Genomic DNA, 24,410 nt, shown 5'->3' on the forward strand with positions numbered 1-24,410 from the left:
ATCTCTAAATTGTCTTTTAATTTTCAATAATTTGAAGTAACAGCCATGTGATAACAGGCTGGATGAAGCAGTTTGATAAAATAAGCAGCAACAGTTGGAAACAAGCTTTGCAGTTGAAATTACTCGTCTAGGTGTGTGGTGAAGTTTAGATCCGAGGCATCAGTGTAAAGCTATTATTAGAAGGCCCAGAATAAAATAATTGGAAGTTATTTTATTCCCTGGAATATGCCTTAGCCAAACCTCCAGTCCTAAGCACCCTGCTCTTTTGTCAGGTGCAGAAATTACCTCTGAGAGGCAGTTCATGTGCTTTCCCCCCGCTCCAACCTCAGCAGGAACAGTAAGTTCCAGAAATCCCATAAAAGCATCTGTTTTGCAATTTTGGCAATGCGATTTCCAGAACTCTAACTGGTATTTCTTTTCCAGTCTCTGAGATAGAGTTATTTTAGGATTATTGCCTGTGTGAAACTGTACCATGTTCACAAGAGTCCTTTCTCTTGTTTTCCAGTTCGCTGGAAAATCCTGGCCTTGCAGTAAGGCAGCTGACTCTGATTTCCGGTGTGACTACGAAACTTGGAAATGGCCTCTGTGTCAGGTTAGTCCAAATTATAGCTCTGTGCTAGCTACACTCCAGCTAACCCTCTACTTTCTTGCTTTGCCAAAATTCAGACAGACCTTTCTTGCTGTTTTCTGCCTGTCTTTTTAAAACCGTAGACGTATAAAGAATACATATTGCTTCTGAGTATTCCAGCTCATAGTCATTGCGTGATGACTGATGACAGGCATTTGTCTCTATGGCTGTCCGTCTACAGTGTTTATTCTCACACTTTTTCAGGCTCTTTTGTGGGACGAAGCATACCAGTTGAAGTGGATGAATCCATGCCATGGTCCCCATTTCCTGAACATGTCTTGGAAAAGGCTTTGGAGCCTTCTGGAGAGGATATGGAGGATGAGGAATCCCAGAGATTGTGTGTCGCTCGAACACCTCAGCCTGTGGCCAAACCATCGTGCCTCTGGAGAGCACCAGCATGTCATCAGTCAGCACCGTCCGTGGAGCTGGACAGCAGCTTGTGGTCAAAATATACCAATCCTGATGGAGGTGGACGCTTCTGTTCCCCTGGTGAATCAATAGCTGGAGTAGTTCCCTCCAAGATGCATCTTGTAGCTATGGACAAACCAGGCATGCAGCCAAGACGACAGCTTTCAGCTGACACTGGGCACCACTCCAGTAAATCAGAGCAGAGCTTGTCTGACGCTCCTGAGGACTCACTGGAGGAGAGCAGCAAAGGGAGTTCACAGTTACGGCAACCCTCAGGAAACAGACCCCCAGCAGAACTGGGGACTGTGGACACAGGGTACAATTCCCAGTCACGAGACATCATGGGCATCAGGCAGCTGGAGCCTCCCTTACCACTAGTGTCTGTCCTGAATCCCCAGGACCTCCCAGGACCACTGATTTCCAGAGAGTTTTTTGGACCTGAACATCATCAGTGCCCAATGTGCCAGCACTTGCCTCACCCCAACGCCTCCTCGCAAGCCCACGGCTGCTTTGGGCACCGCTGCCTGGCAGAGCAGCAGCCACAGGGTCCATGTGAGTAGCACCGCTCACCCCATGGGAGTTTTTCTGGGTGTATCACAGCCATCATTCACCAAGCTGGTGTCTTCCTATTGTATTTAATGGCAACGTACAGCTTGCAATTATTAACCTTTTTAAACATGTATTTGCAGTCCATTTTGTATTTCCAGATTTTCGGGTTATGCAGCTGGGCTCTGATGCAGAACCTCTGAGCCAGATAAAAAGTTAAAGAGGTCACAGTTACTCATCAAATGAAGGCTAACGATTTTGCCTAGAAACTAGCCTTTGTCGGTCACGCTGCGCGTACACAGCCTTCTCCCTGCTGTTATTTCATATTCCAGTCATTTCCTTCCTCCTTGCATCAACCATTCAGCAGCCTCCTATACTGACTTAATTCCTGTTGTTTTCATAGCTTTCCTTGCTCCCACTTCAATCCTCGAAGTTGAGAATTTCCTGCCAGAATCAGGATGAGAGGTTACCCTTGATCTCTGTAAATAGCATCTCCCAGCATTATGACCAAACTCACCCATGTGTTTTATTTCTATGTGAAACGAGCGTGACATCCATCATCCTCATTTTTTTCTGTTGTCAGCTGAAATGAAAGCTCATTACTTAAAATGGAGCCCTCTCAGCTGCTGGTGATTGTATCACTGAACGCTGATGTGACTCTGTCAATATGGGTGTTTTGGCTCTTGGAGGCTACAACACAGTTTACAGCCTGCTATTAATTAGTATTCCTTTTCAGTCTCTGAGATTTTTATCTGTTATGAAGTGAGCTTTGAACATTCAACAGCAATATCATTGTTTTAATATAATTTATATTACATTAGACTCATGAGACCCCAACCTATTTTGGGCTGGCTTTGTAACAAAAAGCTGTAGGCTTGCTCTGATAACCCCTTTTTTTTTCTTTTTAACCTTCTGTTGACTCCACAGCACTTATATTACATCTGTTTAAGGAGTTTTGTCATTCCAGCAATGTGTTGTAATTAGGTATATGAAAGAGAGAGGATATCAGAGCCTCTGTTTTCACCTCTGATCTTGGGACTTTGTAAAGGGGAAGGAGCTACAGCTGGACGTTCATCAATGTCTACAGCTGAACATTTACAAAATGTCCTCTGGTTTTCTTTTCGTACCTTCTCTTTTCAGTTCAGCTTTAAGCAGACAAAGAGCTGGTTGCACAACACCCCTCACTATTTACCTCCATTTACCTCCTCCACAAGCGAGCATCGTGAGAAGTAGGACATTTACTAAATGAGGCCATTTTGTTTTAAAGCAGGAACTCTGAAAGGCTTGCTTTAGAAAAATCAGTACTGTTTCAACCATATCCAGAGGGCAAAAAGAATAAAATAAACTCAGATGGCTGGAGCAGATTTGGTCAGGACCAAGACGCTGGCAACTGTACTTCTGTTTCTCACATGCCTAGTACAGCGTAAATCACCTCCTGACAGCTCCTCGCGTTTCAGATAATTGTTGGGCAGTGGCAACCCACAACAAAGCTCTGCAGTTTGTGTGTTGCAACACGCCTCTCCCAGGGAATAGCAATTGTGCCCGTAGGCTCTAAGCTGGCTCCGGACACCTGCTATTTGAGATACAACAGCAAAACTGCTTCTGAAGTCAAAGAAATCCTCACAGTAATGCTGTGTGCCATGGGACCATCATTTCAGGTATTTATATATGAGAGCTGTTGGTGTGTGCAGGCACGCATGGTTTTCCATGCTGTGCTCCTGAAGGGCAGAGGTTGCATCCATTAAAATCCGATAGAAGCAAAGGAAGCTGGTGAAACATTGGCCTAAAAACCTGTAAACCAAACTGAATCTCACAGAGGACTGCCAGTTTCCCTAGAGCCGGGCATGAGGAACCATGAGAAGGCCATATTTACTTTCAATTTTGTTCTGCCAGCCTCTTTCACCCTGTCCTGTTACAAAGAGTTAAGCAGCAGAGCAGGAAAATCTCTTAAAACAATCTCACCAAACACAATTTCATCAGGAATCTCTTTGCAATTGAGGGGTTGGTTGGGGTTTTTTAAAGTATTGACTCCTGGAATTGAACTATTTCATCAAAGCTTTGTATTCTTTCTTTTTTTTCCCTCCTCTTTAAAAAAAAATTTTTAGTCCTCATGGCCGCTAGGAAAAGGCACGCATGACCCCAAAATAGCTAAAAGGATTTAAAAAAACAGTCTGGGAGGGGGGAAAGAGTGTTTGAGTACTGCAGCTTTCAGAGCCAGCTCATAACACCATAATCATGCAGCGCTAATAAGCCCTGCCAGGCTGGACTTTGATCTGCGCACAGCAGCTTGAAAGTGCACAGAGCTGCTGCCTAATGAAAACGGCGAGCAGAAAGACTGGGGGAAAAAAAAAATAGTTTTCCCCATTTGGGAAACAAACAGCTTACATTGCTTTCTCTTTCAGTTTATGCCAACAGTTCCAGTGTACATTAGTTATTAAACAGCATTACGCGTGTGCAGCCAACAACAGTAAGGTTTTTCAGAATTGAGCAAAATTATCACTTTGGGCTTCCCCTGCAGCCCCCTGGATGACAACAGGAGCAGCAGCAAGGCCTTAAAAGGTCACTTAGGCAGAAAATTCATACAGGGTGAAGTAACAAACTAAGGGATTCTTTTTTCTCTTTTAATTTACAATAATCACAGTCTGTTTAGTCTTAGTGTTGCAAACTGATTTGTTCCAGGATTTTGCATCTGCTTTCATGAGAACGTTGGGATGATTCATTTTCAGAAGTTATTGCCAGAAAGAAATTTAAAAAAAAAAAAACAAAACACAAGAAACAAAAAAAACACTGAGGCATGGTAAGTGCAGGGACAAAGCAGCCCTGAATGTTTAACTGTCAGTTGTCCCAACAGCCCAACCCAGGGTGGGGATCTGAATCCTGCCAAGCATGAATGGGAAATAGGAAACTTCAGACTGTGAAATGGTCCTTAATCTGGCTTCTTTCGGACCGAGATACCTGCAAATGCCTCCAAGCTGCTCAGTTTCCCAAGACATGCAGGAGGACGTGCCTGGAAAGGAATAAACATGAACTGAGGCAAAAATGTATTGGCTGAAATGATAGTTGTTGCCTTTACTTTCTCACCCTCCCAGATGGCAGAGTTCCTTACCAACATTTTGCACATACATCGCAACCACTTCCTCCTGTTCCTGGACCTTGCAAAAGAGTTATCCGCCCGACCCAGCAAGTCATCCCGAATTACTCAAACCTTCATGCTCCCAAGGGCACTGGAGACCGACTGCCCCAGAGGACGTGCTCCTCCCCTGGTCCTCCTCGATTCCCGTAAGTACACCTCAGAGGGGTGGCTTGTGTGCAGTGGAAGCTTCTCTGATCCAATTTTCTATGCTTTTAACCAATAGTTCTAAAGCCTTGTAATGTTAGCATGCCCGGGCTGTAGGGGTACATGCGAGACGCTGGGTAGTTTTCTTTGTTTGCTATTTTACACCCAACAGGGGCCTGACCTTACCCGAGAGAACTTCAAAGCCAGATACCTGATATGTTGTTACAGCGCACCCTGAAATGCACACATTAAGGAAGATAAATGCTTGAAGGTTAAAAGGATAAGGGGTTGGAAAATATCTCAGTTGAAACCTTAGAGCTCTCCTGCTTGAGAGCAAAGGTCAGTTCAGCAGCTCACTGTGGTCTTCAGCTTTACACTGTACCAGCCTGGGACGCCTCAGTCATTGCTTTCCAGTGATTTCCTTCTTATCTCTTCTGTAGTGCTGAGAAAAAGGAACAAAATACCATTCATCGCTGATGTATCTCTACATTGCAGTTTGCAGCCTTTTCTAGGATTTTTCATATAGTAATAAAACACCACATATCTAGCACTTTCCATCCAGGGCTTTTTGACTGGTTTTCAAATATTAATTTACCAGGCCTTATATCTCCCTCCTTATAAGTACTTAAATAACAGATGGGAAATACTATCCATGCAGGGGTTTGTCCAGACTCAGTTACCTGAAGACAAATTGAAGCTTCAGGTATTGAGGACATCTGAAATCAGACCCTTTTTATTTAAATGACACAATACTTTCAGAAGTGCTAAACTTACAGGCATCTGTGTTTGAAAATGTCCACTTATGTGACAGTCTTGGCAGAAAACTGGGAGAATAGGTGAGACAAAAAAAAAGGCGGATGACTGAGGTGAAAACTTAGGGACTGTGACTGTGACGGAAAAGTGACAGCAAGATAAGGCTGTACCTGCATCAGAGATAATTGCAGTGAAGAGTTTGTATGAAAATGTAAAAATACTAAGGAATAGTGGGTATCCTTTGCAGTAGTAAAATTTAAAAACAGACTCCCAGTTTTTGGCACATTTTTTAGATAAGGTGAAGTTTTGGGAAGATCTGTAAATCAGTGACAGGGTAGTTTTTTGTGGCTGTTGATGAGGTAGGTGTTGCTTTTCTTAGTACTTCCAGAATATGCAGGGTCTGTCCTGCGGCTGCATGGCTGGTGTTTGCATGCTTATTCCAGGAACAGCAGTTATATGTTGGTAATATTTGCCTATAGAGTATTTTGTAACAGAAAACATCTGTACCAAAATGAATAAACCAAATCTTAATGTGACAACAGAAAACATGCTGTGACCAGCCTGTCATCATTCATTTAAGGAAGGCAAAGAAAAAAAAAGAGAGTGGGCTTGATTGACTAAACATCACTGCTCTGTGGGGAAAAGCTCTCAGAGAAACCTAACACTCATGCAACAGATTCAACCCAGCAGATTCCAAGCACACCTCACGTAAAAATCTCTATAGATTCCCCTTCCTATCGACTTAAACTGTAAAGCTGAATTGTAGTAGGTCAAGAACTGCTAAGCTTCTAAAATCATCCCTCTCTCTCTGTTTGTTAAAATGGAAAAGACGTTAGGCAAGGTTATTGCAGGTCTGGAGCACAGATCTCTAACATAAGAAACCCTCGTTGGGTCTGTTGTTGCTGGTCAAGAAATTAACTTTGTTCCCTTTAGCAAAACTTTGAGTTTTGTCCAAAACTGGAGACCCTCCAAGCTGTGCCAGAGCTGGAGGTGGGGTGCCCTTGTATCCACACTTTTCTCAATCCCCACCTTGTGCTGTTCCTCCTGTGCTGGATGGGATATCCTGAGAGCATTCGAGCTGCTATGAAGCACCCTTTAGATAATGGGAAGAGGTTACCCAAGTGCCACCCTGCTCCCTTATGTGCGTAACAACATCCACAACAAGGCATTATTTCTTGCTTAGCAATGGCCTTTGCTTCTGCTAATTGCAAACTGAACAGCTTTCAGCTATGAAGTGCATTTACTTCCTGTGGCTAAAGTTGCTTCTGCAGTAAAGTGCTTCTTGAGGTAGACTGTCACCAAGGTATCCATTCAAAAGGTGCTGTAATAACTAAGTAGAAATGCCGAGCCAAGCATTTCTACAAGAACTTTTCCTAGCTAATATGCAGATAAAGTTCTCAGTGTGTTATTAAAAGAAAAAAAACCCTGAAATTTTCCTGAAAAGAAATATTTTTTAAATCCTCACTTGCTTTTCTTTGTAGAAACCAGATATACAACCAGCTACCTAATGGGCAGCTGCCCCCCAAGGCATGTGGCCCAGATGAAGCATGCTGTTGTCCTTCTGACAATTTTCCATCTCCAGCTGCCGTCCCGAGACCTCTCAGTAACCCTGCAGCCAAGGGAACTCTGAGAACCAGCAATTTGCCGGAGGAGTTGCGTAAGTAGTTAGCAAATTTTTTCTGTGCAAGACTTTACAGCACAGCCCGACAGCTTTAGGTGGGAAAACTCGGGGGGAGGGGGCGGGGAGAAGGCAGGGGGAACAACATTGAGACACAAAGACAACGAGAAAAGAAACTATCGAGTGTCATCACATCTGTAGGGTGTGAGGGTTTGTGTTTGGTGGGATGGAATGATCCCCTTGAATCCTGAAAGCACAATTGTCATTAATTGCTTGTTATTTTGTTTACAAAAAATAAATAGCATTTAGAATGCTTTCATGACTTCTTGCTAAACAGGATGTCCCTTTGAGGCAGCAGGCACTGAAGCTTACAGTAAAAGACTAATAACAAACAAAGCCCTAAGGCTAAAGTGTTTCTGCCTGTCCCAAACCAGAAAAATATGTTGAGTCTCGATCTCGGTTTCTCCCTGACCTGGTGAGTGGAAAGGACTTTGGGCCGGGAGCCCACACTGAGGGCTGAGGGCGGCACAGGCTCTGGCTGAGGAGCTTCCCCTGCCACCAGCACCTGAAACACTGTCACCCTTCAACTCTTAGGACAAAGTCAGGTTTCAGAAAACTGGCTTCCTTCTTAATGCCGGGTTGGCTAGCAAGTGAGATGATACACCATTGCTAAGAACCCTCCACATCTCTTTTGAGGTTTTGATTTTTCCTTTATTCATTTTGCATATCACCTTTCAAATCCAGAGAGTTTCATCTCTCTGGCCGGTAGGAGTGAGTTATGACACCAGATACCACTCTTGGACAGACCCTACTTTATCAGTCCGTGTGTCCTAGATACAGGAATTACTGGATAAAATTGTGTCATTTGTGATACATGCACAGCTGCATTAGATTAGCCAGCTGGCTTACCCTGACCTGCAAATCCATGATTCTTTGGTTAGTAAGAAAACTCCTTCCATGATGGCAAGGACAGCTAAAGACATTTCTATCATCAGCCTTCCATCCTGCCTCCACAGGGGGTTAATGCTGCTGTAAGGGGAGGCAGTACGGCATGTGTAAGGGCCCCTCCAGCTCTCAGATCAATGAGGTCTGGGGGAAAGCTGCGCTGGTTGCAGCCAGCGCAGGTGGCACAAGCTCTGGGTGAGGGCCCAACCTTATAGACGCCAAAGGGCTGGAGAAGAAGCAGCTCTGGCAGCAGGGCAGGGTGAGCAGCAGAGTGCTGCTACCTTCTGCAGCTTCCACAGGGGCGCTTGCCAGCGGCAAGGCAGAAGGAACTTAAATCTAGAGCAAGGTTTCTGTACAGGGGGTTGAGTTCAACACCAAGCCACTGCGCTATCCCGCATCCATTTTGTGAATAATCCAGAGGCGTAGGTGGGCAGAACCCGCAACGCGGTGGAAAAGGAGGACTGTGAAAGTCTCACCCTCCAAATGGTGTACTTCAATGTATCGCATATTCACATGGACTCTCTCTCCTAGGCAAGGTCTTTATAACCTATTCAGTGGACACAGCGGTGGAGGTTATGAAATTTGTGAACTTCCTGCTTGTAAATGGATTTCAAACTGCTGTAAGTATTCCTTCAGGAGAGTATGACTTCCAAGCAGGGGAGAAAAAAGACCTTTTTTTTTAGAAAGCAGAGACAATACATTGTCCATTTAAATGTTTTTGTTTATCATCCTGTTTTGCAGGTTAAAGAAGATGCAAATAGAATGAATTAGCCTTGGCTTCAAAAGTTGTAACTTAAATGACTTGCCTTTTCGTTTGCTCACATTTTAACTGGATTTTATGCTTTGAAATTTGTTTTCATAATGACCCTGGAAAATTTCATTTCGTGACACCAGATACCAGATGGGCAATAGTGTGAGGCTTTGTGAGCTATTCCATTAACATTGTCTCATATTTGATCTGTAATATCAATATTAAAAAAGGTCAATTTTCATGTTCATCCCATCCCAGCTTTTTTTCTGTGATGCTATTACATCGTTTATGCTTCAGATGTGAATACCTTTCTGCTAAAAAATGATCTAAAATGAGTGTATTTCACAGAGCTTAATGAAACAGCCCATCTTATGGTCTCATTTGCTTTGTTATACTTTCAAAAGGGATTCTAAAATCACTGGCCTGAAATGGTCTATGTCCTACTGTCTAATCCCATAAGCCATCCAGATTTTCATTTAACTTCTTGTGAGTTTGCTTCATCATAATGGCCCTCTTGAAGGGAACCATCCACAGAGGCTCTAGGATTTGGTGTTCATCAAAATCTTGATTCATATTTTCTTACTTCAAGTGCATATGCTATCTGACCCCTCAACCTTCACTCTTTGGCTTCAATTCAGGAAAGCATTTAAGCAAGTGGCTATCATTAAACTGAATGAGACTCAGTGGGGGGCTCTGCACATGCTTATTTATTTTCATGAATCAAAGACTTTTTCCAGAGACTGCCATTATACCTCTCTCCAGCAGTTCTGTACTATGACCAATTCATAAGAAAGCTTTGAGCACCATAGAGGTATGGAGTAGAAGGCTCATTAGTAGCACCTTTGCTGGACAGGCAATTTTTGGAGCCTGCTGCAGAATAATAAATACAGCAAAAAGGCCCCAAAGCAGGGAAACAAATATGCTCTCTACTTTCAAAAAGTGAAAAAGAAAGACCTTAGAGCAGAACATGACTCTTCTATGAAAAGCTTGGAGAAGTTAATATTTACTCCGTTGGTCAGTCATTGATTGCCAGTTTCTGGGCTTATGGAGCCTGCAGGGAAGTGAGCGGCGTTGGTCATATTCAGTCCTATGAAGTCCTCCACCTCTCTGCTGTCACTGAAGTCTGGGTTAGTGTGTCCAGTATCTGTGACCTGGCTGACATCCCATCACACACCCTGAAAATTTAGCTCAGTATGAAGCTAAAACTTGACACTCAGTATATACCCTTGCAGCCAGAAAATAGTGGACATTTGCAGCTATACAGATAGAGAAGGGGACCAGCCATCCACTTTCATGAGGTGTACAGAAAGGCAAGAAAGCCATTTTGCAAACATCACATATCTAACGTTCACCAGCAGTGGTTGTGTCTTGTTCCATTGAGCAGAAAATGCCTGGGAGTTGGGAGCTGGCAGGGCAGAGCGGCTGGTCAGACGGCTGGCTGAGTGGGAGCCCAGTGGTGTGCCTACAACAGCCCCCTCTGCCTGCCTGGGGTGCCTGTCCAGCTTGACTCCGGACTGCAGGGAAAGTTGTGCATGCACACATTTCTCTCCTAAGGGAATTAGGCATGCATGTTAGAACCTGAGGAAAAGAGCAGGTGCTTTTCCAGTGCCACCAAATGAGGAGGGGAGGTGAAAGGATGCTCACCACAGACTTTCATTCTTTTGCAGATTGATATATTTGAGGACACGGTACGAGGTATTGACATCATTAAGTGGATGGAGCGCTACCTAGGTGATGTATGTAAAGGCAATTTAACCTTGTTCATGGCAGAGGTGATCTGAGGAAAATGGTTGAATTATTCTAATAGCAACATGCTAGTAGAATCAAAATGCAGGACCCTGCTATCACCTTCCCTGCCCCCACAGAAATGGCAGAGTCCTTGCAGAGAGAGCATAGGCAAATCTCACTCACTTTTGTATCCTATGGTCCCAAAGCTCTTTCTTTAAGAAATGAAGTGCTAATCCTGGCATTCCTGCCAAATTCCAATGCTGGCTGTTACATTCAGCCTGAAGCTGCCATTGGACAAGTTGTTCCTCCATCTCATTTTTAAATAGTGTGTTTTAGCTATGCTTGGTTAAAATGATAGTCTGTATTTCATCCCAGGCTGCATAGTAGTGGCTAATGTTCATCCTGCTTCCCACCTGTAGCTTTTACATTGCTATCTAAACCACTGAAGGGTTCTTCTTGATAAACCATCCTATCTGTAAACTGGAAATGGGTATTCCGTTAGTCAAATGGTAGATGTGCTCTCATCGCTTTGTATCTAGAACTGAATAGAGTTTCATGTTGCTGCCAGTGCAGTTCCCTGCAGCAACAACTTCCTCTGAAGTTCAGCTGAGCAGTGGGTGCACATCTCCTTTACGATCAAGCCAAGTGGTCCCATTATACCAGCACAGCTGGACACAAACTGGCGATTCTGTCGCTGGACACAGGCCGTCATGGGGTGCCTTCCTGATTTGTGCCTTGCTGGGTAGCCACCAGACCTCTGACTCGCTCTGGGCACATCTCTGTGGTTTGGGAACAGGATGACAAAGTGGTGGGCTCTCTCCCACCTGAGCAAGGAAGCTCAGCCGTCTGAGACAGCACTACACAGGTTTCCTAAAGGTGTCCAGGAGGACACCTTAGCTCAAGTTCACTCCCATGCAGGCATGGTAGTACTGCATGTAGAGCCAGGTTGGGGCCTCTGTTGTGGCAATGCCTTTTGGGACTTTCATCAGGACAAAGCAGGCTTGGCCTCACCGTGTGTAATGGAGGCACTGAAACTAGAAGCCAGGGTGAATTCACTTTTGCCAAGAACATTGTTTTCACTTGAAAAATACAAACTGGCAGATCTCCTTTGGGACTCCTGCACAGTCAGTAGGAGAGACCAGTATGTGCAGAGAGCAATTCCCTGCTTCCACGTGAGGATCCTTCTCCGACCGCCTGCCCCAGACATGTTTGTTTTCCTCGATTGACTGTAGAGGCAGTTTCTAACTTCAAAACCCTTACACGTGTGAGGAAGAAGGGACTGCTTGGACACAAGCAGGGGGATGTGTGCAACAGGGCATGTCTCTGCAAACCCTCAACATCTGTAAGTGCTTACATGCATGTCAGGCACAAGCAAAAGTAATTCTGGAGTATGTTAAGTCAGTGTAAGGGATAATGGCTCCTTACCGTATTTGACCCTGTGATGGGGCAAATTCCCTTGATATTGCACAGAAGGAAAGAGTTAATTAGGTGCCAGGCTGACTATGAGCCACAGACTTGGAAACCTTACACAGCCTGATGTGGCGGAGATGAAAGACAGGCCCTAGGTAAACACAAGTAGGAGGCTTTCATCTGCTGAGCCTCTTCACTGGCCTACCATTAAGAAGGAAAGACGTTTCCCAGATATGAAGGATGGCCCCTCTGTAGAAACCTGAGCTCAGTGGGGGCCTGGGATTAAAGAGGTCACAGGCAAGGCAAGGAGCATTGCCTTCGGCCCATGGCAGCAATGTGGGACAGAGCTGCCAGGTACCTCTAAACCTGCCCAGGCCACCCGCAACAGCCCACCTATCTGCGCAGCCACCTCTCTGCACACTTGGCCGCTAAGATCAGCAAAAGAAATTGTCATCTCTGTTGCTGAGAGCCCTAAATGTAGGTTCCATAGACCACTGCCTTTAGTGGCTTTATGTATAAAAAGCCATAGATGGTTAAATAGATGCACTTTTACATAAGCTGTTGGAAAACATTTAGGTCTGAATTTGAAGATAAAACTTTTCTGTGTATGTACATAGATGCTCTACACTGATAAAAAGTAGCTTTTTATTACAGGGATTCCAACTGTAAGCTGGTAGCTGCTAATATATCTCTTGACATTTGGATTTTCTATATTATGAGATCTCGAGAAATAATGAGGAGAACGAGTGTACGAGTTCTCCTGTATTTCCTGCCAGAATGAATGAGATCCTCTCGTGTTTGCCAAGAACATAAAGATCACTTAAAACACAAACTGGCAGATTTCCGATCTGCCTCTACTAAACACGCTGCGTTTCCCAATTTCATAAAAGTGCTTTTCTCCCTAACAGAAGACGGTGATGATAATCATAGCAATCAGTCCAAAATACAAACAGGATGTGGAAGGGGCTGAATCCCAGCTGGACAGGGATGAACACGGCTTACATACTAAATACATCCACAGGATGGTAAGCAAGGACATGCATTTGCTGTTTTACAACGATTCTGTCTCTTCTTCTCAAAAGACAAATCTGTCTCCAAATGGCAGGTTCTTTGCTTTGTTTTCCCTAATCCCCATAGTTAAACACCCCCCTTTGGAATTCATTAATCCTCCCTCTCTTCAGCTCCGTATGCTCATTAACATCTGCTAAGAGGTTCAAGGAAGAAAAATCCTATTAAACATGCTCATCTTATTTCTCCATATTCTTTATCATTCAATGGTTTTTTCCCTCCTTCACCTTCTTGAGCCCTTGTTGCCCTGTCATATAGCCCTGAGCACAATCTTATCTAACAGTGCCTGACCTTCCTCCCTATAAACCAGCCCCTATGGCTCCGGCCATCCCATAACTGAGATCTTTTTTCAGGCAGCAGTAAAGCTGACTGAAAGGTGGAATTACAAAGCAGAGGCCAGAGCTGCAAAGGGGGCTTCTGGGGGGGAGCAGGGTGGCCGGGGACCAGCAGAGGTCACAGACGCTCATCTCTGCAGTCTGTCACAGGATGGACACTTAGGCCAGAAGAGCCCACAGTGCCATGAAACTCATCCTTTCTTCCTCAGTTCGCAGTTTGCTGCCTTTCTCACCCTATAACCCTTCTGATTCCCCAGTTTGATCCTGCAGTCAAACTTCTGAGAACCTGTCACCACCAGATGAGCTCTCAGTAGTACTTTGCTGTCCTTACCCTTCCGGGATGTGTGTGTCCGGGGACACTGGGGACAGGCTGGGTCCCGGTTCAGACATGGAGCTGGGACATGGGGAACAGGCTGGGTCCTAGCTTGGACACAGAGCTGGCCTCCGGCTGAAATCTTCCACCCTGTTGGAGACTGAACAGGGGCCTTAGTCAAGTCAAACTTCATCAGTTCTAGATGAACTTCACAGGATTGCAGCTGCAGCTAAACCCACAGTTATTTCACACCACAGAACTAAATACTGAAGAAACCTTGACAGATCTTTCCTCTATCCTTTCTGTAGTAATGAAGAATCAGATTAAGTGGCCAAACAAAATGATACCGAGTCCACCAGCAATAGATCAAATCACTTAACAGAAGAGCAGTTTAAGTAAGCAACAAATGTTTTTACGCATAGGATTTACCTGCATGCGAAGAAAAATTAACGTGTCGTTACAATAAATCTGGCAATTTGTTCTATTCTAGATGCAGATCGAGTTTATACAACAAGGAAGTATGAACTTCAGATTCATCCCTGTGCTTTTTCCAAATGCCAAAAAGGTAACATACATACCTGCATATATGTACTTGTTGCATGATTAAGCACATATTATTTTGATCACAGTGCATCGGCTGAAATCTTAAAATGCAAACACTCAATTTCTTGGTTCTTAATATACCACTAGTAATGTTCCAAAGCTACATTTTACACGAAAAGTTTATAGTTTTATGTACATACAAATAAAAAAACATTTCATCCACAATATAAATCAGCGCATAAATGTATTTCTGATGACGAATGTACACCTAAAACTCAAATTGTCTTGAGCATTGAAAGAATTTAAATGGAGAGAGACAATCTATCCAGCAAGCATGCTTTTTGTATTAACCCTTTTATAATTTTGTCCAGATGTAATGCCGATGAGTGAGATGGGAGAGATTTATGACTGATGTGAAGTGAGGATCTGGAAGAGGGTGGGTTAAGAATATAAAAATAAAGAGGATAATAAATAATAGAGTACTAGGCTGTTGCTTGAACTCTGATGGGCCCATCAAAGGCAAACTATAAGATTTTTTAGGACTTGCAATTTCATCTGCCCTCCTTATAGGTTTTGAAGATTCATTTGAGAATAAGAACTAAGTAATGCAGCAGATTCCTGACTTCTTCACTCTGAGAGAATCTCTTAGATTTTTACAAGGCCAGAAAAGTTAAATGGCTTCAGTTATAGTTGAAAAAATTGCATTCTTCCCCAAACGTAGAACGGATGTATTGTATTTGTGCTCACTTTTCATCACCCAATGCTGTGTGCACTTTGGGTAGCTGTCATGTTACCCCTAGGTGCAGCTGCATTTTGGAAAAGTAGGGAAAGATTCTTTATCTTTCTTTGGGTGCCTAAATTTTGGAACATGAGTCAAAATTTAAACAATGCTATCAATGATTGTAGGGCTTTGATGCCCCACTGCACTTGTAGGTTTTAGTGTAATGAAGTTCTTTATTTAGGCACAAATTTAATATAAGCTCAGAAGTTTGAAAATATGTCCCTGGGTTTGTAAAATACGTGAGGTCCTTTGGAATGAACAGTACCTCGGGTATTTCAGTCATTCAGCTCCCTTCCCGAATGACCTCAGTTTGGTACCTGCCTTAACAGCGAAAAGCTGGGAGACAGCACTGGTGGGAACTGGGCAGACCAAAGGCAGGGAAGTGGTCAGCATTTTCAGTCAGTCTTTGCAGCTTGATCAGAGGGGAAGGGCAGGACTGCCCCTCACCTTGGGGGCTGCTTGAGTGCCTGCCGTGCGAACAGAGCAGCCACTTGGCTCCGGAACGGTTGCAGGGAGAGCTGGCCCAGCAGGCATAGAGCTGCCTCTGGGCCCTGAGGCAGACACAAGAACAATAAACTTACGTTAATTTTGGCTGAACTTTATGTATCAGAAGTCTATTTAGCATATAGCAGTGATCTATAAGGAGTTTCCAGGGTTGGTTTATTCAGCTGCTCCTATCAAACCAGCAGGCTCCAGGCAGCCTTCCTGCCCATCCTCTGTAGTCCACATCGCCCTTCAGTTTTTCTAGGTGCCTTTCTCATCTAAATTATGCAGATCAGCATTTTCTATTGCTGTTAAGCTTTGCTCTCTTCCTGAACACATTTCTTCGGTTCATCACCTACCTTCGTCTAACTAGTTACTGAGAATATAACTGAGGGCATCAGGGGTGGAAGGAGAGCACCAGAGCCTGTACAAGTTGCAGTAATGAAGTCTGTGGTTAGTCAGAGAAAGTGAGGTACCTGAAAAACGCCATGTATATGCACAATTGGATTATGTTGGTGGGCAAATTACTTTCATTTCATTTCATTTTTTTTATGCTGTCTTTTACATGTTCAAGTACTACTGCAGCTGGCAGTGGAAAAGCAGGAAAGCAAGGTTTGGAAGTTTTCATCTGGGGTCGTGGCTATTAGATGAGTTAATCTCATACAAAGCACGTTATAAAGCACTGCTGGTATGTGAAAGTCAGTCGACCTCCAACAGGAAGGGATCTATGTGATTCAAAGAATGTTCATCAGGAAATTGAATTATGAAGGGGAAAAGCAGAACACACAGTTAAGGTGGAACTCACGTTTCCAGCTTCACGTTGTACACTGCTAAAGAAAAACTGGGTCTTGCTGGTTCAAGCCTTGCATCAAGCCAGTCCACCGAAATGTGTCCTCCTGATCTGGTCACCCAATGACCAAAGCATTAAGCTGTGATTGCCCCATCCTGGAGGCTCCCTCTGGCAGAGCAGAGGCAGCCAGAGGGGTGAGGTGAGCAGGGTCGGTGCCAGGATTGCTCAAACCATGCTCTGCCGACACAGCCCTGCCCTCTGCAGTAATAATCCCTGCCCTCTTCCTACCACTTCGATCCTCAGAGTTATCAAATATTCTTTCCACAGCGTAGAGAGAATTTCCTCTCAGCTTGCAGATACACAGCCGAATAAAAAAAAAAATTAACAAGGTGGTAACCATTTTCCAATTACTCCCACCCGCAATGACAGCCGGTGTCGCATGGCAAGGAAAAGCCCCCTTCTCACTTTCTCTGCTCTCCTTCTGGATCAAAATAGCAGCTATAGTTACTCCTTTACCCCTACACACCTCCCTCAAGTTAAAATTATTGCCAGAGTTGATTAGCGCGCAGGTGCTTTTTGCACCGAGTTCATTATGGAGGATATTAAATGAAATTGGCGCAGGAGCAGTTCTGGAAGAAAGGCGCAGAGCCTGCCTCTGGATGTATAGTGCCTCTCTCATTATATCCCCACTTGCTGCTTTCTTACCTACTATACATTTCTCACACTAATTTCCATCTTTTCAAGCTTAACTAATGATTTCCCATGTGGACCTATATCAAATACTTTACTGAAGTCCAGACCTACTACGTCTACTGCATTTCCTTCCTCCAAAAAATGTAATTTCTTATCAAAGACAGAGAGAGGGCTCATTTGGTAAATGCTTGCTGTATTTCATTGCATTTCCTTCTATAGCTCTTAACAAGATTTAGTAAAGAAACAAATTTTATGTAATAAAGGTGTGCACGTGCATGCAAACATAGTTATCTTTCTTTGAGTAACATTTGAATCTCTTGGCTAATTTCAAACAGCTTTGTCAAAGGGGTAAAGTTCACAAAGATTAAAATCCGTTCCTATGCAAAAAACAGACTTGCAGGTGGAGGTAAGAGATCTTGTCTGTGCTCCTACCAAAGGGAACGCTGCGGGATCTTAGACTCGTTGGGCAGTAAGGTGTCCACCTGGAGGAGCAACATTTTCAAAACCCCACTTTGGGGAGACCATTGACCAAAACCTGTACTTTCTCGGCCAATGAAGAAAGAGGAAGGCCACTCACCAAGCTGCTTGTTGAAAAGCCTAGGTGAAGTCAGACTACTGGGTCTGCAGGTGCCTGTGTGACTTACCTCCTTCTTCTTATACATAAATCCAATAGATCTAACAAAGTGGTGGCATCAATGAACACAAACCACTTCCTGAGCAGTGGAAACAATGCAGCCCCGTTTGTACAGCTGTACAGGTCAAGGCAAAGACAGCCAATTTGAGAAGCATGAGGCTTGGGAATGGAAGATTTGGACTGCAGCTAGGTTGTTTGCTGGCAGGCAGGACACGTGCTGCCCATGCCAGGGCATCCCCTGGCGAGGCGCCAGAGATGTGGTGCACACCAGCAGCTTTTTGCTCTGTCCTTTTGGAGCTACCTCCACTGGCTCGACAGGGACTGTCCTGCCCCTAGCAGGGACCACCTTGGGAAAATACTGTCCTGTTAAACAAGAGGTCCAGGGAGCAAGTGCTGGATATCTTGACTGCTTATGTTGCTTACCTGCTGTCTCACTTTGGCTGTGTTCTAGTGTCTCCAACAACAGCGCTCCAAAAAGAAATCTCCATCTCTACAGTGGACATGAGCTGGTTTTGGTCAAGGATCAGTCTTTGACCCTCTTTTAATTAGTGGTATGATAATATCCCTTCACGCCTACGCATCCAGGCTGTCCATATGGAAACCTCCCAAGGCTGCGGAGACATGGGAACATGAGATCTAAGCAGGCTCCCCTCCATCAGCCCACTGCCACTGTCCAGGGCCATGGTGATCCCAGCTTCATTATGTTAATGGAGTTTAGCCAACCCCTCTGAAAGCTGCATCTTTCCCAGAATGCAGGGAGTGGTGGAGGTTTGACCCTACTCATCTGGAGATGCATTAGCCTCTCCTTGAGCTCAGCATTGGCCCCAGCCTCCTGCTCAGGAGGCGGCCAGAGGACACCGCACTTGCTGAAGGAAGGTGCAAGAGGAGGAGGGGAGAAGGCTACCAGGATGAGAAATGCTCCCCTGGGGTCCCGGTCCTTCCCTATTCATTCTCATCTCAAGGTTGAACATGTTGTGTGGATCCTTCAGCAGCTACTAAGGTGGCAGCCTTTCCCTGCTAGGGGCACTGAAATGCCTCCCCTCTCTTCTCAATGTTTATTTTCACAAGCCCTTAGATGCCTGTCATTGAGATCAGACTCCCTTTGAAATGCGGTGAAATTAGCCAACGTGATGGCAGAAAAGAAAGAGAGACAGGCAAGCTGTGAGATCACACAAAGTTCATTTATTTAGGAACCCAAATACAATTCTGAAGCCAAATTAAAATTTCTTCTTGTTGTGGGAATTGCCTAGAACAGACAAAATGAAATCTTGCTTGGCAGGGTCTGATGAAATCTGCAAGATTCTGGTACGGATTCAGGAGGATTTATGGGATTTCGCTTTTTTTTTCCCCTTGTTTTTCAGGAACACGTGCCTACCTGGCTGCAGAACACTCACATTTATAACTGGCCAAAGAATAAGAAGAACATCCTTTTGCGGTTACTGAGGGAGGAGGAATATGTTGCTCCTCCAATAGGACCTTTACCAACACTCCAGGTTGTACCGTTATGAACATTATTACTTAAAGTGCACGAAAAGCAGTTGTTAAAGGGTTGTTCTTGGCAGGGAGACAGCACTTTTCCAGATGGCTCTTTTTGATGACAGAAGACACTCTTTCTGCTAAAGGAATTGGTTGTCTTGGGTAACTCAGGCTCGGCTTGTTCTCTACCATGTTAAACATCTATTTCTGAAGCTGATGGGGCAGAACTCTTTTTCTCTAGATTTCAAAATAAGCTGCAAATGGAAAGAAAGCCCAGTTTTACTTTGACATCTGTTTTTAACATATTCCTTTAACAGTCAATATAGCAAACAAATACCAGAAATAATGTTGCAGTAAGTGTAAAATAAAAATTACATCCTCCTTTTTGCTCAGGGTTTCTTTAAAGATATTCCTGCCTTGTATAGCATTATCGAACAGTTAATTTGTATATACACTATTAAATATATTTGCCTTTTGTAAGGCAGCCTTACATATTGCGTCAACTTTTATTATTGCTGGGAATAACAGAGGAATGGTAACTGTTGGGTAACACAAGTTTTCCTTAGCCTGTCTTGCATAGACACTGTCTTCAATTAGAGGACTCTCAAATCTGAAATCTCTGGGGTTCCATTTCCTTACACCTCAGCCCCTAACACCTTCAGCGTGTTGCAGCAATAGTCCACAAAAGGAGAGCTAGCCGCATGGCTACGTGTGTGCTGTCAGTACCATGGAATGCTACAGTGCTTTTTATAGTGGGCCTTTAGCTTCATTACTGCTCTTCAGCCCTTATTTAAAACAGACCATGTCAAAGGACAGTTGGCATTTGGAAAGCCAGCGACTGTTGAGGGAAATAACATTGACTCCTACAACTTGTATGCAGTATGGAACAATAAAATAATCAAAGATGTTGGAGAACCACAGGGTGTTGGCAACCGGGAAGGCTCAACAACATCACATCTGCTAAAATTTGAACTTTTTTTTTTTTACAGAGCACATAAGTACAGCTTTGGTGAGGGTTCATTTTTTTAAAACTGCCTGAACCTTACTGAGGTAACAGCAGCCCTTGTTCTTTAGAGTAGTCATACAAGAATGTCCTGCTCTGACACAGAAGACTTCATGCCTGCTCAATGCAGGCTCCTCAGCTTTATTATTTGTTACAGAATGACACAAACACAGCTTTATAAGAAAGTACATGTGTTTGGCAGTCCGAAAAGTAAATTAGCCCAGAAGCTGATACTCCTGTTACATTACCCAAATTATTTAATTGGCTTTCCATGCAGGTGGTGCCAGTCTGGTGTGTTGATACAGGACGTGCTTTGTGGTGCACAGGAGAAACAACTGAAGAACCACATTGCAAATATACTCAGATTTCCTTTAGCAGGCTTTTGCATAAAGAGTTGCAGCTGTTTAAGAGAACTGGGAGAAGGGTGTATTACAATGTTGACGGTGGTATTTGCTGTACTTCTTAAAATTCCGATTTCTAAAGGGAAGTTCAACAGCTGAAATAATAGGCTAATACCTGCCATGCCTGCAGCTTCCTGACAAGGCACAACAAAACTGTGTTAGGTAGTGGTATTTCCTGTTACCTACTTGTGCATGCAGGGGGGACGTGATAAAATAAAAACTAAGCTTCGAATTAAGAAAATAACTTTCTAGTATATCGTGACAAGCCTAAAATCATGACAGAAATCCTTCTTAAAAGGTCAACAAAGTGAAGACAGAAGAAGTGGGATGTGGGTACCTAAACACCAACATTTCGTGTCGCTTGGAGTGCCCTACAGCAGTGAGCACACCCTCCAGGTTGAGCCAGTCTCCTGAAATGCTATGGTGTATCTGCCAACTCAATATGGCTGTCTCTGGTATTTTAAGATATCTGAAGTGTTTTAACTAGTCTGTCTCAAATGGCTTCTAAGCCCCTTAGCCAATTGCTACCAAATTTAATAGGGAGAAGCTCAAAGATATTAAGTGCCTACAAGTTCCATGTAAATAATTACCCAAGCAAAGAGCTAGCCCCAAACCTGCATGCTGTGGAGGGAGAGGCAGCGGGGGATCAGGTCTGTGGTGGGCTCTTCCCAGAGGTGGGCAGCTGGCCAGCCAGCGCTCACAGGAGTCACAGCTGGCCACCCTGCCCCTGGACGGGGCTGGCAGGGGGCTGCGAGGGCTTTCAGGGTGTGCAGCTTGGGTAGGGATAGAGGAGAGAAATCTGCAGGGAATGAGGCTATGTCAGTTTTGCTGCTTGCAAAGCAGCATATTAGGGAGCGCAGTTAAGCATTCAAAATGATTAGCGAGGCTGGGTAGTAAATTCCTTTCATCGTTTTGGCTGTCATCCTAAAATATGTGCTCTAATTTTACCACAGATTTGCTTGGTTTGGGCCAGGGTATTTCATTAAGTAACTCCTGTATCACGTGATACACAAGGTTGCATTAAATGGTCCAGTGATCACTTCTATTCTTCTGTTTCAACGATCCTTTACTGAAAAACAACACTAGCAGAGTGAGGAAGAAAAAGTAAGCATTGGTGTTTAGGAATTACAAAGACCCCCACCTATTTAACTGCTGGGGCATTATTTTTTTTTTAAATTGAATAACAATTCCCAGGATTCATTGATCTTTACATTAGTTAAGAGCATCCTACAAGGACAGAAACCATGATGGGGCGAGTGTGAGTAATGAGCTAGCAGCCTAGTGAATCATTTCCCCTAAAGCTTTGTATTTGTAGAGAGACAGATGGTGGGAGCTGTCAAGAGGGAGAGGGAGGAGAAAAGCCGTTTTTTGCAAACAACAAAAGTAGAGACAGAGGACAGTGAAAAAAAAAAAAGAATAATCAGCAGGTAAGGGAGACGAAGAGGCTGAGAATACACCGTCTGTTTCAAAACTAACACGTTAATGTTAAAATGGATTAGGGTTAAGGGAAAATATAGGAAGGAAATTACAGAAAACAAGAGCTTTGTGGCCAAGAGGGGGGAAATTTGCCAAGAGCAGCCCTGAAGATATATTTGTAGATGAACTCTTGAGTCAGTTATTAACTTTACGTGTAAATAATGGGGAAGCAGCTGAAAGTATGCAAGTCTTCCTCCTGCAGGCGGGCAGTGCTGCCCAGCTGGAGCTGCCGAGCTGCAGGTACCCACAGAGGCAAAAGGCATCACTTGAATGGCGACAGTATCATTCTCACAGCGCCTGTACATTTGCAAGGGGTGTGGGGGAGAGGAAATACACACTGTCCCTAATGTGGAAAATAAGAAGCAAAGCAAGAGAGTTACATACTTAATGCTGGGATGAGTGCAGCATTAAGACAGACACAGAGATCATTGAGAAAGCCTGCTTTGCAGGCTTGCCAAAGCTCAGATGACATTAATGCACATAAAGATTTTTTTTTTTTTTTATGCAAGTCACCTGTGTGACAAAAATATGGTTGTAAAGTTTTTATCCCACAGTTAAGCTAGATTGGCCTCTCCAGTGAGGGAAGTGTACGGCAGTTCTAGTACAAAGTTAATCCAATAAAGCCTTGTGTGCAAGACATGAAATGCTGCCCTAAGAGCTCATTTTCTCCTGGTAGGCTCTTAACTGCCATCATTTTGTGCCACTCAAGAAAATAAAGCAGTAGACATCCCTGCAGCCTCTTTGGGACCAGCAGCAGAGCAGATAACGAAGCTGGCTCATTAGAGCAGCCCCACCAAGGGGCACTTTGCCAGGACCGTTTCCTTCCCTTGTGTCCAACCAGCGACCAGGCTGCAGGTACTGGAGACCCGGGCATCTTCATAACAGCGTCAGTCTGGGCAGCAAACTTCGGCAGTGTGGTCAGGGGAGCTCCACAATGAGATGTGCTCATGGAGGAAAAGGACTGATTGGCACCACTGATCACTCTTCTGAGTTGTTGGATTGGAGGCACTGGTAAACCAGAGGGAGATACCTGACCTTAAAAGGTAATGGAGGGGGAGAAGGGGGAGCTACGTAGCCTTGCAGAGCAAAATGTCTACTGTGGTAACGAAGGAAAACATGTCGTGGAGAGCTTCCTCACCCTCTGCACGCAGAACAGGTGCACGTTATCTTCCACAGCAAACACCTCTCTTGTTACACTTTGGCTTTAATTTAACAGGTTTCCCCATGCCCACACCTGCCAGAGTTTCCTGCTGTTTAACAGGTGTTTGGGAAACAGATCCTGCCTGGAAGGTCCCAGCTTTCAGCAGTCTCCCCCTCCACCATCCTTTATCACAATGCTGCTGCAGGAAAGCACTCCCTTAATACCAGGTTTGCAGTACTGATGGGCTCACACTGCTCCTTCCCTCTGGTCCCCCAACACAGGTCTTCTGAAGTTCAGGGCTGGCACACAGCACATCAGTATCATTAGAAATCTCCACTGTGTCATTTCTGCTTGAGCTGTGCCCATAGCTGCTCACACGGGTCCCCGCAGCCAGCATGAACCGCACTGGCACACGAACATCTCACAAGAGCCACTTGCGAAGCCCTCTCTGAGATGCTAGGCTTTCAGACACACACCTCTCCCACCTTGTCTAATGCTATTGTAATTTCTGGAGGAAGAACAGTATCTGTATTTGTGTAATATCTGCATTAAAAGCTATTGCTAACAGTGAGAGGTGTTCTCTGGTCTGCGGGAGAAGCACGTCTGGAGCAAGCAGGTCCATTGCATGTCTGCTCTGAGCCACGGCCACAGACAGGTGCTGGATGCTGCTGCTCGTGCAGGCAAAGCCAAAGCAGGCCCCGAGACGCCAGCCCACAGGAGGAGGCAGCAGAGCAGCAGCCTCTCCAACGCCAGCTCCAAATTAAGCCTGGAATAAGCTGGAAGAGCTCAGTCCCACTCCAGCCTTCACAGGCTCAGAGCTCTGCCTCAGCCTGATCATGGAGCCGTGCACAGACCACCAGCTGTGTGTCCCTGTCTGTGGCCAAGATCACTTGTAAACAAACAAAAAACCATCTAAAACTCAAGTTTCCCAGCCTGACCAGATCTGCCAGCTAGGCTACATTTCAAGGGCTCGCTGGTGTAGATGGGACCAGACAAATATAAATGCACGTATCCTCCATCATGGCTCTGGGCACTGCAGATCCGTGCAAATTGGAAGAAATGCCACCAAAAGGAAAGGCAGGGTTTTTTTAAACATTTGTTCTTCATTGAAGGGTATCACGGACTTCTCCAGTTTCCAGAGAGGAGGAGGGCAAGCGCCTGCTTGCCCACCTAACCCTCAGGGGAGCTTCACAGTAACTTCTGCAGCCG

General features: G+C 44.5%; 1 protein-coding gene across 1 annotated transcript; it reads left to right on the forward strand.

The window, feature by feature from the left end:
* Window positions 1-576: 576 nt before the first annotated feature.
* TRAF3IP2 (TRAF3 interacting protein 2) lies at window positions 577-19,213 on the forward strand. Its single transcript, XM_009954158.2, has 9 exons — window positions 577-592; window positions 833-1,588; window positions 4,672-4,861; window positions 7,094-7,269; window positions 8,707-8,795; window positions 10,594-10,662; window positions 12,973-13,089; window positions 14,271-14,345; window positions 19,066-19,213. Exons 1-9 carry the CDS (start codon window positions 577-579, stop codon window positions 19,210-19,212), a joined length of 1,635 nt encoding a protein of 544 aa, XP_009952460.2. The 3' UTR covers window position 19,213.
* Window positions 19,214-24,410: the final 5,197 nt, after the last annotated feature.

The sequence above is a fragment of the Leptosomus discolor genome, chromosome 2 (genome assembly GCF_034619465.1).
Source record: "Leptosomus discolor isolate bLepDis1 chromosome 2, bLepDis1.hap2, whole genome shotgun sequence".
In the NCBI taxonomy this organism is placed as follows: domain Eukaryota; kingdom Metazoa; phylum Chordata; class Aves; order Leptosomiformes; family Leptosomidae; genus Leptosomus; species Leptosomus discolor.

Bases quoted from the DNA above. Each gene is read 5' to 3' on its own strand.
- TRAF3IP2 (XM_009954158.2), top strand. The intron at 13,090-14,270 runs GTAAGCAAGGAC...GTTCTATTCTAG, and splicing joins CTAAATACATCCACAGGATG to ATGCAGATCGAGTTTATACA. The intron at 14,346-19,065 runs GTAACATACATA...CTTGTTTTTCAG, and splicing joins TTTTTCCAAATGCCAAAAAG to GAACACGTGCCTACCTGGCT.